The sequence below is a fragment of the Onthophagus taurus genome, chromosome 8 (genome assembly GCF_036711975.1).
Source record: "Onthophagus taurus isolate NC chromosome 8, IU_Otau_3.0, whole genome shotgun sequence".
Lineage (NCBI taxonomy): Eukaryota > Metazoa > Arthropoda > Insecta > Coleoptera > Scarabaeidae > Onthophagus > Onthophagus taurus.
The window spans coordinates 15,217,008-15,231,761 of record NC_091973.1 but is presented as its reverse complement, the minus strand read 5'-3'; the positions used below and the strand labels follow the sequence as shown (position 1 = coordinate 15,231,761).

The 14,754-nt window shown below is 37.8% G+C and overlaps 3 protein-coding genes across 3 annotated transcripts; all 3 read right to left on the bottom strand.

Moving 5' to 3' along the window:
* Positions 1–2,693: 2,693 nt before the first annotated feature.
* LOC139431254 (uncharacterized) lies at positions 2,694–3,977 on the bottom strand. The gene has a single exon (XM_071198896.1). It carries the CDS (start codon positions 3,975–3,977, stop codon positions 2,694–2,696), a length of 1,284 nt encoding a protein of 427 aa, XP_071054997.1.
* LOC139431253 (uncharacterized) lies at positions 3,977–5,497 on the bottom strand. The gene has a single exon (XM_071198895.1). The coding sequence runs from the start codon at positions 5,495–5,497 to the stop codon at positions 3,977–3,979; it is 1,521 nt and encodes a 506-aa protein (XP_071054996.1).
* A 4,400-nt stretch (positions 5,498–9,897) lies between these two features.
* Positions 9,898–13,616, bottom strand: LOC111415274 (uncharacterized). The gene is made up of 3 exons (XM_071198894.1): positions 13,460–13,616; positions 11,502–12,107; positions 9,898–10,643 (listed from the first exon to the last, which is right to left on the bottom strand). Exons 1-3 carry the CDS (start codon positions 13,614–13,616, stop codon positions 9,898–9,900), a joined length of 1,509 nt encoding a protein of 502 aa, XP_071054995.1.
* Between the last annotated feature and the right edge of the window lie 1,138 nt (positions 13,617–14,754).

Genomic DNA, 14,754 nt, shown 5'->3' with positions numbered 1-14,754 from the left:
TGAACAAGACGATAGCTGCAGAACTTATCGCGGCACGAGAAGTTGTGAGAGACAAAATTCGTTCTTTAAAAGAAGGCTTAGAGGAGTCAAGGATTCGGTCGGAAACCGCATATGCACCCATCGCAAGGCCCTTACAGGATATTGTCGCAAAACTTGACACTGCGCCTTTACTATCCATTCCAAAACGAAGTTTATCTCCAAACGAAGAAAAATTGATATCTAAGATACAACGCTACTCGCCGGATATTTCTGACGTACCAGCTAAAACCGAGACCGAATATTTTATTCGAAAACCGAAAGTTCCATTAAAAGAACAACGACGAAAATTTGCTACATCGACTCCTGAAAAAAGGTTGGTATCTTCTCCCACGTCTTCTCCTCTTGGTCCATTAGCTCATGCAGAAGAAGAAGTATATGAAGTTCCGCCGGGCGAAGAAGAAGAACTCCTCGATTCTAGCGAGGATACCGGAGCTCTTATTTCGGACGCACATAATCGAATAGAACGACTTAAAGATGAAATAGAAGAAAGATTGGAGTCTCCAGAGGTACAAGCCGCTTTGAGTCAGTTTCATCCTTTGCCCAGAACGTATATTGTTGGTTTAACAACTGATTTAAAAGATGATTATGATCGTTTATACGGTGTTCGCGAAACTCCCGAAGGTTTCTACATTGGAGTCAGTCCTGTTCACTTTGAGGATCAGGATATTCACGTTGGAAACTTCAAATATACGGGAACCGTTGGTTTATATGATTTACTATTTAAAAACGAACCGGGCAAATTTACAATTCAGGACATGCGCAACTACAAAGATATCTTACTACGTTCAAATTGCTTCGTACATTAATTACATTCCAGAGGCAGGTATGACTACCGAGGACGAGAGTGAGAAATTTCAGAATATTATCAAGCCTATCGTTGAAGGTAACAAACCCAAGGTGCATTGGGCTAAATACTGGCCGAATCCGAAGAAAAAAGTCGGTGGTGCATTACAAAAACAAGTCGTTCCTGGGGCTCTTATCGAATACGAGTATTGGGACGATCCCAACGAACTTGTCGACAGACTGCGTTTGTTGATGGCCTCGCAAACTGCAGGTCATTCTGCACATGTCAATGAAATATCATCAATAATATCGGAGCTAACAGAGGCCGAGATTATACGTTAAAATATTATCATAAATATACGACTCTCACATTTTTTGTTTTAAAACACCGACGTTTGTGAACTAGAGCAGATGAGTTTAAGCAAGTTCGGAAAACATTCGTCTAGTATGACGATCGATAAGTTTGGTAAACACGTACACGGACACAACATTGCTGCTCATTTTAATAAACGTGAAAACTTACAACGATATTTCAAACAACCAACAATACTTACGTTTAGCGGAGATGGAACTACGGATACAACGGATAATTATTACATTATTCAAAATTTAGGTTACGTAAGTAAATATATAAACTTTTTATATATTGGTGAAATAGTGAAATACCGATTTGAAGGAGACGTTGAAATGATTATTAACGGGAGTATCTTCGATCCAAATAAAAAGTTAAATGTTCTCTCCTTTGGAGATAAAATAGTTTGCAAACCCACAACGAAGACCACTTTACTCAAGAAACCATTTATGGTAGAACTGCTCATTGAAATATCCAGAAAATGAGCGATATTAAAAGGTCCGTCGTAAACGAGTTGCACGCGTCCGCGAGGAAAAAGTATAAACGCAGACGTGTTATTATAAAAGGTTTAACGGACTTATTTCAAGCTGATTTAGTGGAGATGATACCTTATTCAAAAGCAAATGGTAATTTTAAATATATTCTAACAGTTATTAATGCTTTCTCAAAGTATGGATGGGCTGTACCACTAAAAAACAAAACTGGCAAAGAAGTTACGCGAGCTATGGAAACAGTTCTATCGGAAAAGCGGAAAAACATACCGAAGAATCTGCAAACGGATAACGGAAAAGAATTTTACAATGAGGATTTTAAAAAGCTCATGTCACGATATCACATCAATCACTACAGTTCATTTTCCAATTTAAAGAGTTCTATTGTTGAACGGTTTAATAGAACAATAAAAGAAAAAATGTGGAAAGAATTTAGTATGCAAGGTAACTATCGTTGGTTGGAATTGCTTCCCAAATTAATTCTGGATTATAACAACCAAGTTCACAGGACGATAGGAATGAAACCTAGCGAGGTAAATAACAGAAACGCACCGACACTGTTAAAAACTGTTTATAATTACATAAAAATTGCCGATCCTTATACCAAAAAATTTAATGTCGGTGATCACGTCAGAGTGAGCAAGCATTGACACGCCTTCACCAAAAACTATACTCCCAATTGGTCTAACGAAGTGTTTACAATACATTCTGTTCGTAATACTTTCCCAACAACATATCTGCTCAAAGATGCATCCAATGAAAAAATTATGGGTGGTTTTTATCGAGAGGAATTACAAAAAGTTAAATATCCTGACGTCTACTTGGTGGAAAAAGTGCTACGGCGAAAAGGAAATCAAGTGTTTGTGAAATGGTTAGGATTAGGTCCGTCTCATAATTCTTGGATCTCAAAAACTAACGTTCTTTAAAACGTATAAAGACCTATTTAAAAGTTTACAAGACTTTATTAACAATCGAACATTACAAATACATTATTATTATTATTCTTTACAATTTTTTTTAAATTAAATTCATTTATTCGCATTCAATCTTTTTATCAACCAATGACCCCACGCCAAAGTATTACATCCGTTCGGTAATATGTATCGTTTATCATCGCACGATGAAAGAGCAATTTTATTCTTTAATTCGGTATACATAGTATGAAATTCTGACTTTAAAATGTAAATTTTTTTATGAACCGATCCGCCACATTCAACCACACGTTTATAATCGGTCACTCTTAAATGTTTATCTATAACATATTTCTTTACTCCTTTAGCCTTTTTTACATTATCATTCAACAAGGTGATGCAGTACGCCTTAGCTCCTGTTCCAACAAATGACGTTATGCACCTGTTTGGATATTCATCTTTCATTCTTCCCAACACAGATCGACCGCGAGGTATATTGTGTATATTCTCTAACGGATAATTGGACGTGTCAAAAAATTCAATATTTTCTTTTATATCCTCATATACATTGGGAGTAGTAATTTCTAGGATTAGGGAGTCAGTATCGGTGTATAAAAGTGTTATGTTATTTCCATATTTAACTTTTAAGTAATCATAGAAGAAGCTGTACATTACGGTTTTCGAAAGCTCTAATATACTGAAACCCACATACAGCGGTTTGCAATAACGAACTTCCGCGACGTTCAATTGAACGGCTATCAAATTATCGCAAAATATTTTCGAAGATTTAAAATTTGGTTTAGCTATTAGGGCTTCCACGCCCGGTTTCTTATGACGACATTCCCAGTGGGTAACTAGTCTTATATCCACTCGCTTTTCCACATTTTCCATTGTCTTACCGTATACGATGTTATTCATTGCTTTGTAATGATTTTTTTCAAATTCATTCTTAGCTTTCGCACGTTTATCGGAATTGAAATCGATGTAGCTCCGCATCCAGTTGGATTGTTTAAATTCTAATACTCTGTAAATCTTCGTTAGTTTCAATCCGAACTTGATACACTGCTTTAGATTCACGTTATGAATGATGTATTTTGTTTTATTTTCCAAATTTGCTATTAACTTTGCATTTTTTGAACCTGGGGGTACAATCCGTTCTGGACAAAATGGCAAATCGTTGTGTTCATCATGTATTGCTTCCGGATACTCTAAATCTACCTCGAACACGTAACCCTTTTCGGAATCGTCTTCCGTATTGTAAATATCTAACTTTTGAATCTCTTCATCTGATAGCCATCGAAATCCCCCCGTCGGTAATTTTCGTCTCATTGCGTGTCCATACAAATTCGTAGCGTCGAGATACAAAATATAAGATGGGTCTTTGGTTTCATCAAATTCCATCATAATTTATTGTTAGCCTTCGCAGTGCGTTTAGTGCACATACTTAATCCACCGCGAATACCATTTTTAAAGAAGTGTAACATGTCTATGTCCGTTAATAATTCTAATTTTACCCCTGTCATTCGTAATAATGCATCCCAACCGAAGCCCGGCGCTGTGAAGTAATGACATGGATCTAAAGAGTAATACTTCATCGAGATGGTTCGGAAATTCTCAAATACGTCCGCCAAAAGTAAAACGTCAGACGTTAAATAAATGTCGCTATATTCGCCTAAAGTGCGACAGTTAAATAAGTTCCACACCGTTTGTGCACGACAATAATTTTCTTCGGTTATACCATCGTCGCATAAAGTATTGTAAAAACTACTTCGATCTGACAGAGCGGTAAGATTCAGCTTTTCGAATGAATCCACAAAGGAATACGGAAAAACTCCTTTCTGACGTATAAGTCGAAACTGTTTTTCGTTCCTAAAATATTTTCTGATTTGAACGCATTGGTTGTCTTCCAAAAATGAACCCAACTTCTCTAGCGATAAAGCCATAAACCTAAATGAATCCACAAATCTCAATTTCATATGAACCCGCCTTAGCTTTCCCTTGCTGTCAATGTTTTCTCCTACGATAATTTTTTTCGAAAATGATATATACTTTTCTTTATTCTGTGCTATAACGTCCACGTCTTCTTCTTTTAATGCCATATCTTTCACAAACATATGACAATCGTAGTTCGAAAGATTGTGAAAGAATATCGGTATGAACTTTGGTAATTGATAATTGATGTTACATACAGCATGTGCGGGTCCTCTATACAACCCAGTTAGGTGATCATGATCGCACATTTTATTACCTTCTTTTATTTTGTGCGAACAAATGTGACAGATATCCTGCATCTCATGTATTAATCTATCTATAGGTGGTAATGGGAGCATTTCTTTTGGTTGGCTTAAATAATTTTTGTATATATTCAGAACGTCATGTTCCAACTTGCTTATGAAAATTTGAGCAGCATTACATCCGCGATATATTTCAAACTTCGACAATGATTCGTCATATGAACATTTTATATAATATGCAAATGCATAAGGTTCGTGTATGAAACATTTGACGGAGTATGAATTATCATCGCTAAGTTCTGTTGCTTCCGCATCGGCGATCGGTTTCTGTAATGCTTCAAAATCTGCATACACCACGAACGGTATTTTTAATTGTCGTTCAAAATTTTCGAACTGTAGTATATTTTCCTTTTCTTCATTTCCATATTTATTTATTTTCAAATTTGTTGTTGGTAAAATTGCCCTTACCTTGGTGCAATCGTCACTTTGATGACGGATAAGTTTATTTTCTGACGTAAAGAATACCAAGCATCCGTCGCAAATATACTTTTCATGACCATTCTGCGATGCTTGCGATGATAGTAATCGAGACAGATTTTTTATCCAACAATAGTGACTATTCCCGGAATCATTTGTAACCAATAATAAATTTATATGTCTTTCTTCTTTTTGTCGACATATATACATTGTAATTATGTCATAATTCATAACACCGTCTTTAAAATACTCATTTATTCCATATACATTAATAGATAGTTTGTTCTGCTTTTCAAATACAATATTTGAATAGTCTAAGCCGCAGTCTAGGTAATTCGGATACGAAGATGTCCTCTGTGGTAAACCGTTCGGTTCATGTAGTGCGGATGTTACAGCCCATGCAAAACATGCATTATCCGCGTTTTGTATATTTATCACAGCACGCTTTGCTTTTATTTGCGATGGTAGATCGATGTAATTAGATGCTCTGATAGGATTATATTTGTTTAAATTTAACTCCATATAGAGAATTTGTATTAAAGTCCATCCTAAATAAAATATTGAAACATTTATTTTTTAATATATAGGTATATTATGTCACATTACGCTTACCTGAATCTCGTTCCTGGAATTCTGACATTTTTGATGAAATTTCATCAATAAATTCCTTATATATTTTATACAGATCCGACGCTAATGATACTACCTTATTTATCGTATTGAATGATTTTATTTCACAGTCTTCCTTTGATTGTAAAAAAATACAAACCAAAACATTCCATATTTAATTTTACATTTCGGTGAATATCGATTGCGCTTTGTATTAGATTTAGTATTTTTTCTCGAATTCTATGAGAAAATTCATCCAAATCCACAAAAAAACCTTCTTCACTTATTCGATAACTGACGATTTTGTCACCGAATGCTTCAGCTATTCTCTCCACTCCGTCATCGATTATAACAAAAGCGTTACGCTTGTCTGCGTTGCTTCGTAAATGTGCAGAGTAACATTGTCTATTTACATAATCATCGCAAGCCTCACATTTTACTGCTTTTGGAATTTGCGGTGCGTCAAGCTTGATTCTCTTGCCAATGCAAGATAATCGTTGATGTCTTTTTAAATTGTCAACTCGAGTAAAACTTTTTCCACAATCCTCACACACGACCATTTTACAATTTAATGTTGTACACTTCTACTTGTTATGAAAGAACTACGTCAATACCACATTTCGCAGGCGTTTATAAACCCTCACCGCTCCTGAAACTTATTGGGGAGGAGGAGGACGCATCGAGTGCGTTTGTATACATGTATATTTATAACTCCGTATACCTCTGCATAATAAATTAAAAAAATATCTCGCAGGTAGATCATGACTCACTTACTAGTATTAAGTTAATTGACCTCCTCCTCGAACGTATCCCCCCAAAAAAATTTGCCGATTCAAGAACCTCCTCGCATATTTTAAAGCTCCGTATACCTTTACACAATAAATTTAAAAAAAAATCCCGCAGGTAGATCATGACTCACTTATTTGTATACCTACATGTCCCAAAACCGTATACCTTTGTGTACAATAAGTTAAGAGATATATCGAAAACATTAACAGTTCATTGAGAAGCGTCGAAGGATAAACATAGTAATTGTTTTCATCTAGGTAAACAGGTTACATATAAAGATAAATTTTTAATAACATAACCTAAATAAAGATACATTTTTAATAAAGATAAATTTTTTAATAATTTCGTCAAAATAACATGACCTTCTCAAGTTAATTGACCTCCTCCTCTCTTCATCGTATCTCCTCCGACCCTCAGAAGAATCGCCGATTCAAGAACCTCCTCTGACCCCCAAAAAATTTGCCGATTCAAGAACCTCCTCCTAGAACGCAGGTTCGAGGAGGAGGTTCTTGAATCGGCGAATCTATACTACTAAAGTTTCCAACAAATATATAGTTGATGTGGGGTGTGTTTCATATTTAGTAGCATAATGCGCATTGTAAAGCATCCATCGCTGTCGATGTCTTCCATCGATCTAGATCGGCTGGTGATGACTCAATCTATATCCGATCGACGTCAACGTCATGGTGAGTTCATGCCGAATAGTTTGCGGGCGATAGTATGCGGTCCAAGCGGATGTGGGAAAACAAATTTAATGCTAAATCTTATTTTCGATATAAATGGTTTAAAATTTGAAAACATTTACATCTATTCTAAATCACTACATCAACCGAAATATGAATTGTTAGAAAAGGTTTTAAAACAGCTACCAGATGTGGGACTTTATCGCTTCGCAGATAATGAATGAGTTGTCGATCTAGCTGAAGCTAAAGCGAACTCAATCTTTATATTTGATGACGTAGCTAAAGGAAGTTGATAATAAAATAATCGATACTAATAAGAAACTTAAACAATATGTAGATGAAACTTATATGAAATATAAGGATGAAATCTTGAAGGAAATTGATAAAGCTAAAGCGGAAATTACTTTAGATCATCGCTCAAACTTCGTTAATTTGAAAAATCTCACCGAAACCTCTATAAATAACTGTGCAAACGAAATCATAAACATTAAAAAGCTAATTACTGATCATAAAACATACATTGACAAGTCATCTGCGACAATAAACAATCTTAGCGCTGAAATTCCAAACCTTAAAACTAAAATTGATGAAAATAAGGTGGAGGTAGATAAGGAATTCATATATTTCAACGGTACTTTGTTTGATATTGTAAACTCAGTTAAAACATCCAACGAGAATATTCGAAATAGCATTACGGATGTTCAGAAGCGTTCACTAGATTTATTATACATGTTATATTTAAATTTCCCATTTTTGATTTCGCATACATCCTGTTTTTGTAAAAGACATAGTTGTATGTAGGAAAGCGGAGGGTATGCTTACGCATACAGCACCTAGGCCCCAACGGGCCCCTTGTACGTCCTCCTACACTCTCTCCGGCTACATCAACCAGCCTAAGGAATTTCCGAAGGCTAGGATACAGCTCAGAGGTGTGTTCCTGATGCCATCTGTGGTCGGCCATTCCTCTCCGAAGTCTCTCTTCTGAGGTCTTGCAGAGTGCGGCATTCACACAAGATGTGTCGGACCGTCTCCTCGCTCTCTTTACAGAGGCGACAGAGAGGACTAACAGCAAGCTTAAGGTTATAAAGATGCTTGTTTACCTTACAGTGACCCGTGACGAGTCCCGTTACAGTTCGTAGAGCGTTTCTGCCAAGCCTTACGAAAGACAAGGCTGCGTCTGGTAAAGGATAATGTAATACTTCCTTAGACAGATGGCAGCCCTTAACCCTATCCCACCAGTTCATAAACTTTTTGTGGGTAAAATCTTTAATTATTTCAATCTGAGTTGATAAGGACGGAGCGATTATCGGTTCAGGCGAACATAGCGTTCGCTAAGCAGCCCTTTTGGCAAGCCTATCAGCGTGCTTGTTACCTGAACAAGTCGAGTGTCCTTTTATCCATTGAAGTATAACACAGTTATGCACTGCGACCTTCTCCAATGTCAGACGACAACCCATAACAAGTCCTGAGGTAATTGTTATTCTACTCAGGGCCAAAATAGCTTGTCTACTGTCAGTATAAATTGTAAAAGTCTTACCTACCAAGTTGGATCTGACAATAACGTCAGCGGCAAGTTGTATGGCGATTAATTCCGCCTGTATGACGGTGGTATTTTTACCTAGAGGTTCAGATACGTGGAGTCGGAGATCGTACGAGAAGACTCCGGCTCCAGCTCCTTCCCGTCTCTTTGAACCATCAGTGTAGATTTTAAGGCTGTGTTTTACCTCTACTTCTGTGGAACTTGGGTGGGTGAGATATTTCTTCGTAAAAATGTGTTGTAGGGGTGTAATGTCCATTACACAATCCAGAATTGGTGAGTATTCCACCATTTCGTTCCAGAGATTGGCATTTTTACTGTTTCTCTCACCCATTAGAATTCCTGCTGCTCGCAGTCGAATCATGATCACCAATGCCACCTCTTGGATGAACAAATGAAGTCGCGTTAGGTTTAACATGTTTTCCATGGCTGCAGTGGGGGTAGTCCTCAGCGCACCTGTAACATACAAACACGCAAGTCTCTGTACTTTAATAAGTGCAGCAGTAGATGTAGACTGTAGGGTCTTTGACCACCATACTACTGCACCATATGTAAACATAGGTCGGATTACAGCCGTGTAAATCCAGAGGGCATTTTTGGGTGACAAACCCCATGTCTTACCTATAGCCCTCCGGCATTGACCGAATGCAACGTACGCTTTTTTAACTCTATTATCTAGGTGGGCTCTCCATGTCATTTTATTGTCAAGCGTGATGCCCAGATATTTAACTTCTTTTGACAATGCCAATGGAGTATTAGCAAGGGATGGCATTCTAGGCTTGCCAACCTTCCTCATCCGTGTGAAAAGAATCAACTCTGTCTTCTTAGGATTCACAGAGAGTCTTTGTTCGTCACACCAGGTCTCTATCAATTTAAGAGCTACTTGCATCCTATCAAACAGCACGTTTATATACTTGCCGTTGACGAGAATGGTTAAATCATCTGCGTAACCAACTGTGATAAAGTTGGCTTCAGCGAAACGGTTCAAGAGGCTATCCAGGGTGAGGTTCCAAAAGTGGGGATAGTACACCCCCTTGTGGACAGCCTCGAGTAACTCCTCCTTGAAGACTGACATCGCCAGCCCTAAGCTTAACTATCCTATGTTTAAGAGTGTTCTCAATCCAACCACAAAGAGTCGGTGGAACATTATGCTCTAACAAGGCTTCGCTAATACCAGAGAAAGTTGTTTTATCAAAAGCTCCCTCTATATCTATAAAAACACCCAGGGCGGACTCCTTTAGGTCCAGCGCTCCACCAACAAAGCTGGTCACTGAGTGAAGAGCTGTTAGTGTGGACTTGCCCTGAGTGTAGGCGTGTTGATTAGGATTTACTGGTTTAGTTGGAAGACAGAAATCTCTAATGTAGCGATCACACAATCTTTCCAGAGTTTTCAAAAGAAAGGAGGAGAGACTGATTGGTCTAAACGATTTCGGTGTGAAATAATCAAGCTTACCCGGTTTTGGTATGAAGTTCAGTGTGACCTCACGACACCGACTGGGTATATAGCGCAGCGCCAGGCATGCCTGGAAGATTTCCAACAGGTGAGGTACTAAGTCCTCCAAACCCCATTGTAAAAGGGCAGGTATAATACGGTCTAGTCCTGGTGTTTTGAACGGCGAGAAACTGTTGATGGCCCACCGTATTTTATCCTCCCTGCAGATCTCTTCGGCTGAAATCCAATCATCTGCAGTAGGTTCATGGTTGGTGTCCTGTTGTAAGTATACGGAACTTCCGGAACCTGAAAAATGCACCTCCATTAACCCCTTAACCTACAAATACGGGCATAGCCCGTAGTACGATGATCGGGCCAAAAGTGAATATTACGGGCATAGCCCGTAGTACGATGATCGGGCCAAATATAAATATTAGCGGCGGCATCCTCCTAAAGTTATAAATATTTGTGGAATATTTGATAAGTAATTACAAAAAAAGGGATGAATTTCTCCATGTTTCTCAAATAATTAAAAAATAATATAGGAAAAAAGTAGAAACTTTTTTTGAGAAATGCTAAAATATTTAATTTAATTCAAATAGTAAACATTAATTTACAATTTGATGGAAAAATTTAAGGTTTGTAGGGATTAGGTATAAGTTTAAACTTTTCTTCTTAAATACAAAATAATTTAAAATTTACAAAAAATATCAAAAAATTAAATAGAAAACCTTTAAAATAATTTTTTTTTGAAAAATTTGCCAAAAAATATATTATTTTTTAGAACATAAGTTATTTTCCAAAAAAAAAATTATTTTGAAGGATTTTTTATTTAATTTTTTGATATTTTTTGTAAATTTTAAATTATTTTGTATTTAAGAAGAAAAGTTTAAACTTATACCTAATCCCTACAAACCTTAAATTTTTTCATCAAATTGTAAATTAATTTAACCGAAGAAGAAACATTAGTTTCGAAACATGTTTATTATTTGAATTAAATTAAATATTTTAGTATTTTTCAAAAAAAGTTTCTACTTTTTCCTATATTATTTTTTACAAAAAAGTTTATTTAACAAAAATCAGTAATACAAAATTAAAAATCTACAATGGTATGATATAATTCGAAACATTCTGGTAGGTGTAAGGGAACTTTACATTTCTTACACGCCCACGTTGTTTCTTTACGTTTCTTATTTTTTTGGCAAACTTTACATGGTTTCGATGGTCTCAACTTTGATGTTGTTGGGTCAATGTGTTTTGGAAAATGAGCCCAATGCTTCGCGTGCAGTCTCTCTGGCATATCTCCGGAAGATAATTGTCTTCGTTCTTTATAATATGGTTTTGGCATATTCTCCAATAGAGATTCGGCTATCTTGATTCTATAGTCAACGTAACATTGTTTCTTCCCGTTATTTATTTTGTTGCATAAAATATATGAGTTAAAAAGACCAATATCGAACAGATAAAAAAAAATTTTTTTATAGCCTTTCATGTATTTCCTCATTACTGGAAAGCATGCTAATATTTGGTCTTGGAGATCAATTCCATTCATTCCCTTATTGTACTCTCTAATACAATTTGGTTTTGGAGTACGGTTGAATCCTTGTGTAGTCATTTCGACTGTTTCATGTTTTGTCGTCATAATATAAACATCTCGCTTATCTTTCCATTTTATAGCGAGTATTCCGTTGCAGCTTCTTATTGCATATTCCCCCCTTTTTAATTTTATATTACACAAATCTTTTGGCATATGCTTCCTATTTCCACGTACTGTGCCAATTACATTTGTTTTATAATTAAACGATAATGTCATAAACAATTTTGGGGAAGAATACCAGTTATCTATGTATAAAGTGTGACCCCTGTGCAACACTGACTCAGAAAGCTCTTTCACAACACTTTCCGAAGCGCTATCATCACGGTTTATTTTATCGTGGCCTGTATATATTTTAAATTCATGGCAATAGCCTGAATCGGACTCACACAATTTATAAAATTTAACGCCAAACCTTGCCCTTTTTGATGGGTTAAATTGCCTATAAGATAGGCGCCCCTTGAATTTCATAAGCGATTCATCAATAGCAATGTTTTCTTTCATTATATATACTTCTTTAAATTGTTGGTTTAAAAACTTGATCACAGGTCTAATCTTGCTCAATTTATCTGTATTGGCAACCAGATTATTATTTGCGAAATGCAAACACCTTGTAATTTGCAGATATCTTTTCAAAGGCATTGATTTTCTAAATATCGGCGTTTCGATAACAGCCCTCTTCGACCAATTCATTTGTATTCTTGGTTTTTTTACCTGTGCCATTATTATGGTTAACGCGAAATATCTTTTAATTTCGTTAGCATCTACAGGAAACCAACTGTCGTCGATTTGTCGTGTTCTGCGTGAATTCGTTCGTATTTGATCTGCATACCGGTTAGTTTCGGTTACAATATTTTCCCAGAATACGTCATCAAATATTAGATTGAATACATCTAACTGTCTTCTACTTCCTCCTAGTTGACGTAAGGCTGCCGCTCTTATACCAGGAGTCATCGTATAGTACCAGATTTTTTGACTATTTCTTCTTTCTTGCCAAAGCCATGGCTCTGGTAGTTGAGGAGTACCTAAATACTATCAGTGACTCCTTAATTAAAGCTTATAAAAAGGCTTGTCCCCTCCGATCAGAGGCCGTCTCTGGGCGAGCTACCATTTGGTGGTGCCCTGAGCTCGGCAAACTCAAAAAGGAGGCAATTACAGCCTTTAATAGAGCTAAAAACTCAAAATTAGACTCCGACTGGAAACTTTAAGATTCCAGTTGGCTTACGCAACCCAATGTCGCTCAAACACCCAGTAAGCAAGGATCTGAACACGCCCACATCCGTCCTTCTGGGGTTACGCTTTAGGTTCTTTCCAATCTTTATGGTACCAAGATCGAAAGTGATCCATCTATGGTCGGACATTGAAACATTGTCGGAAACCGTCCAATTGTGGATCGAAGACGAGATACCCATCGAAGCGAGTGTGATGTCGATGACTGATTGACCTCTAGCGGTTATAAAGGTCGGCTCAGAGCCTCGATTAAGTATATCTAAATTACTGCAAAAAATGAATTCAAGAAGGGACTTACCTCTTCCATTATCATCAGCACTGCCCCAGGCAGTTGAGTGTGCATTTGAGTCACATCCGATGACAAGATTCCAGTTACCTTTCCTCGCGTCCTCGGCCAGCCTTTCCAATCCTTGAGATGGAGGCTGGTCTTCATACGGGAGGTATACTGATGCCATCGTTACTTCCTTAACCTTTCGGTTGATGGTACACCGTACTCTGATCGACGTAACGTCTCTGCCTGTATGCTGAGGCAACAGGTGAGCGTTTGCGTGTTTTGGTACGTAAATGGCAGTTCTGACCTTATTAGTGGCAGGGCAGCTAAAAATAGAACCGCTTAAACCACTGAAACCGCAGACCTTGAATTTTAAAACCCAAGGTTCTTGGATCAGTGCGATAGTGTTAATCATCATATCAAGGTGGCGACAAAGGGTGGCAGTTGCTACCCTACTATGATGTAGGTTGCACTGTACCACCCTTAATTCGTCACCTACCTTGTATACTTCACCTTTTCCGTGCATTATGAAGAGGCGAGTTGATCAGCTGATGCTGTTCTGGGCGGAGGTGTATCCAGCATGGATTCATCTAACTCCTTGCTCGAAGCCGGGGTTTTGGGGTCGGCGTCTAGGTTGATGAGAGTGTCCTCATCTTCTTCAGCGGTTGGAACATCAGCTGTTTCCATCCGCCCTGCCGTTTCTCCCTCCGCGGCTGCTCCATCACCCTGCTCGGGGTCTTTTAATCTGCCGAAGCGGGCCTTTAGGGTGTTGAAAAGGTAGCAGATTCTACCTTCATGGTTTTTAAGCCATTCGGCGTCCTTCTTCGCTGCTCCGAAGACAATGAGGCGACCCGCAGGGTCTGTCCTCACTTCGTAGCGGAAGAGGTACCAGTTGGCGACATCTAGGTGTCTATTTTGGGCCGCTAGTATCTGAAGTGTCTGTTCCCTGGTGTTCACATCCACATCAGTATCGGGAATCCAAATTTGGATTCTAGAGAGGGTAGGAAGATCAACTTCCCTGACAACGCTTAATACTACGCCCTCTAGTGGCGGTATCAGCGGTACTGCAGCCTTCAACCACGTTAGAGAGTGATCATCATTGCAGGCGACCTTTAAGATCTGGCCTGCATAGACCATCGATCTAAACGTTGGTATAGGTGTTTGTTGTTTAGGGTCGAGCTGAGTAATTACTTCAACCAAAGCGTTCGTCAGCTCGTATTTAACGTGACCGGCCTCAGTCTCGCTGAGTTTACCAGCTGATTTTGGCCGTTAATAACGGCAACCTTAAGGTGCGACATCAGCGCGTCCTTAAAGCCTTTTTT

Excerpts from the sequence above, each read along its gene's own strand:
- LOC139431254 (XM_071198896.1), bottom strand. The coding sequence starts at position 3,977 with ATGGAATTTGATGAAACCAAAGACCCATCTTATATTTTGTATCTCGAC.
- LOC139431253 (XM_071198895.1), bottom strand. The coding sequence starts at position 5,497 with ATGTATATATGTCGACAAAAAGAAGAAAGACATATAAATTTATTATTG.
- LOC111415274 (XM_071198894.1), bottom strand. The coding sequence starts at position 13,616 with ATGGCATCAGTATACCTCCCGTATGAAGACCAGCCTCCATCTCAAGGA. Across the intron at positions 12,108-13,459 it reads TGCTGATGATAATGGAAGAG|TACGTGGAAATAGGAAGCAT; the intron begins GTAAGTCCCTTC and ends TAATTGGCACAG. Across the intron at positions 10,644-11,501 it reads TAAAGAAACAACGTGGGCGT|GTTCCGGAAGTTCCGTATAC; the intron begins GTAAGAAATGTA and ends TGCATTTTTCAG.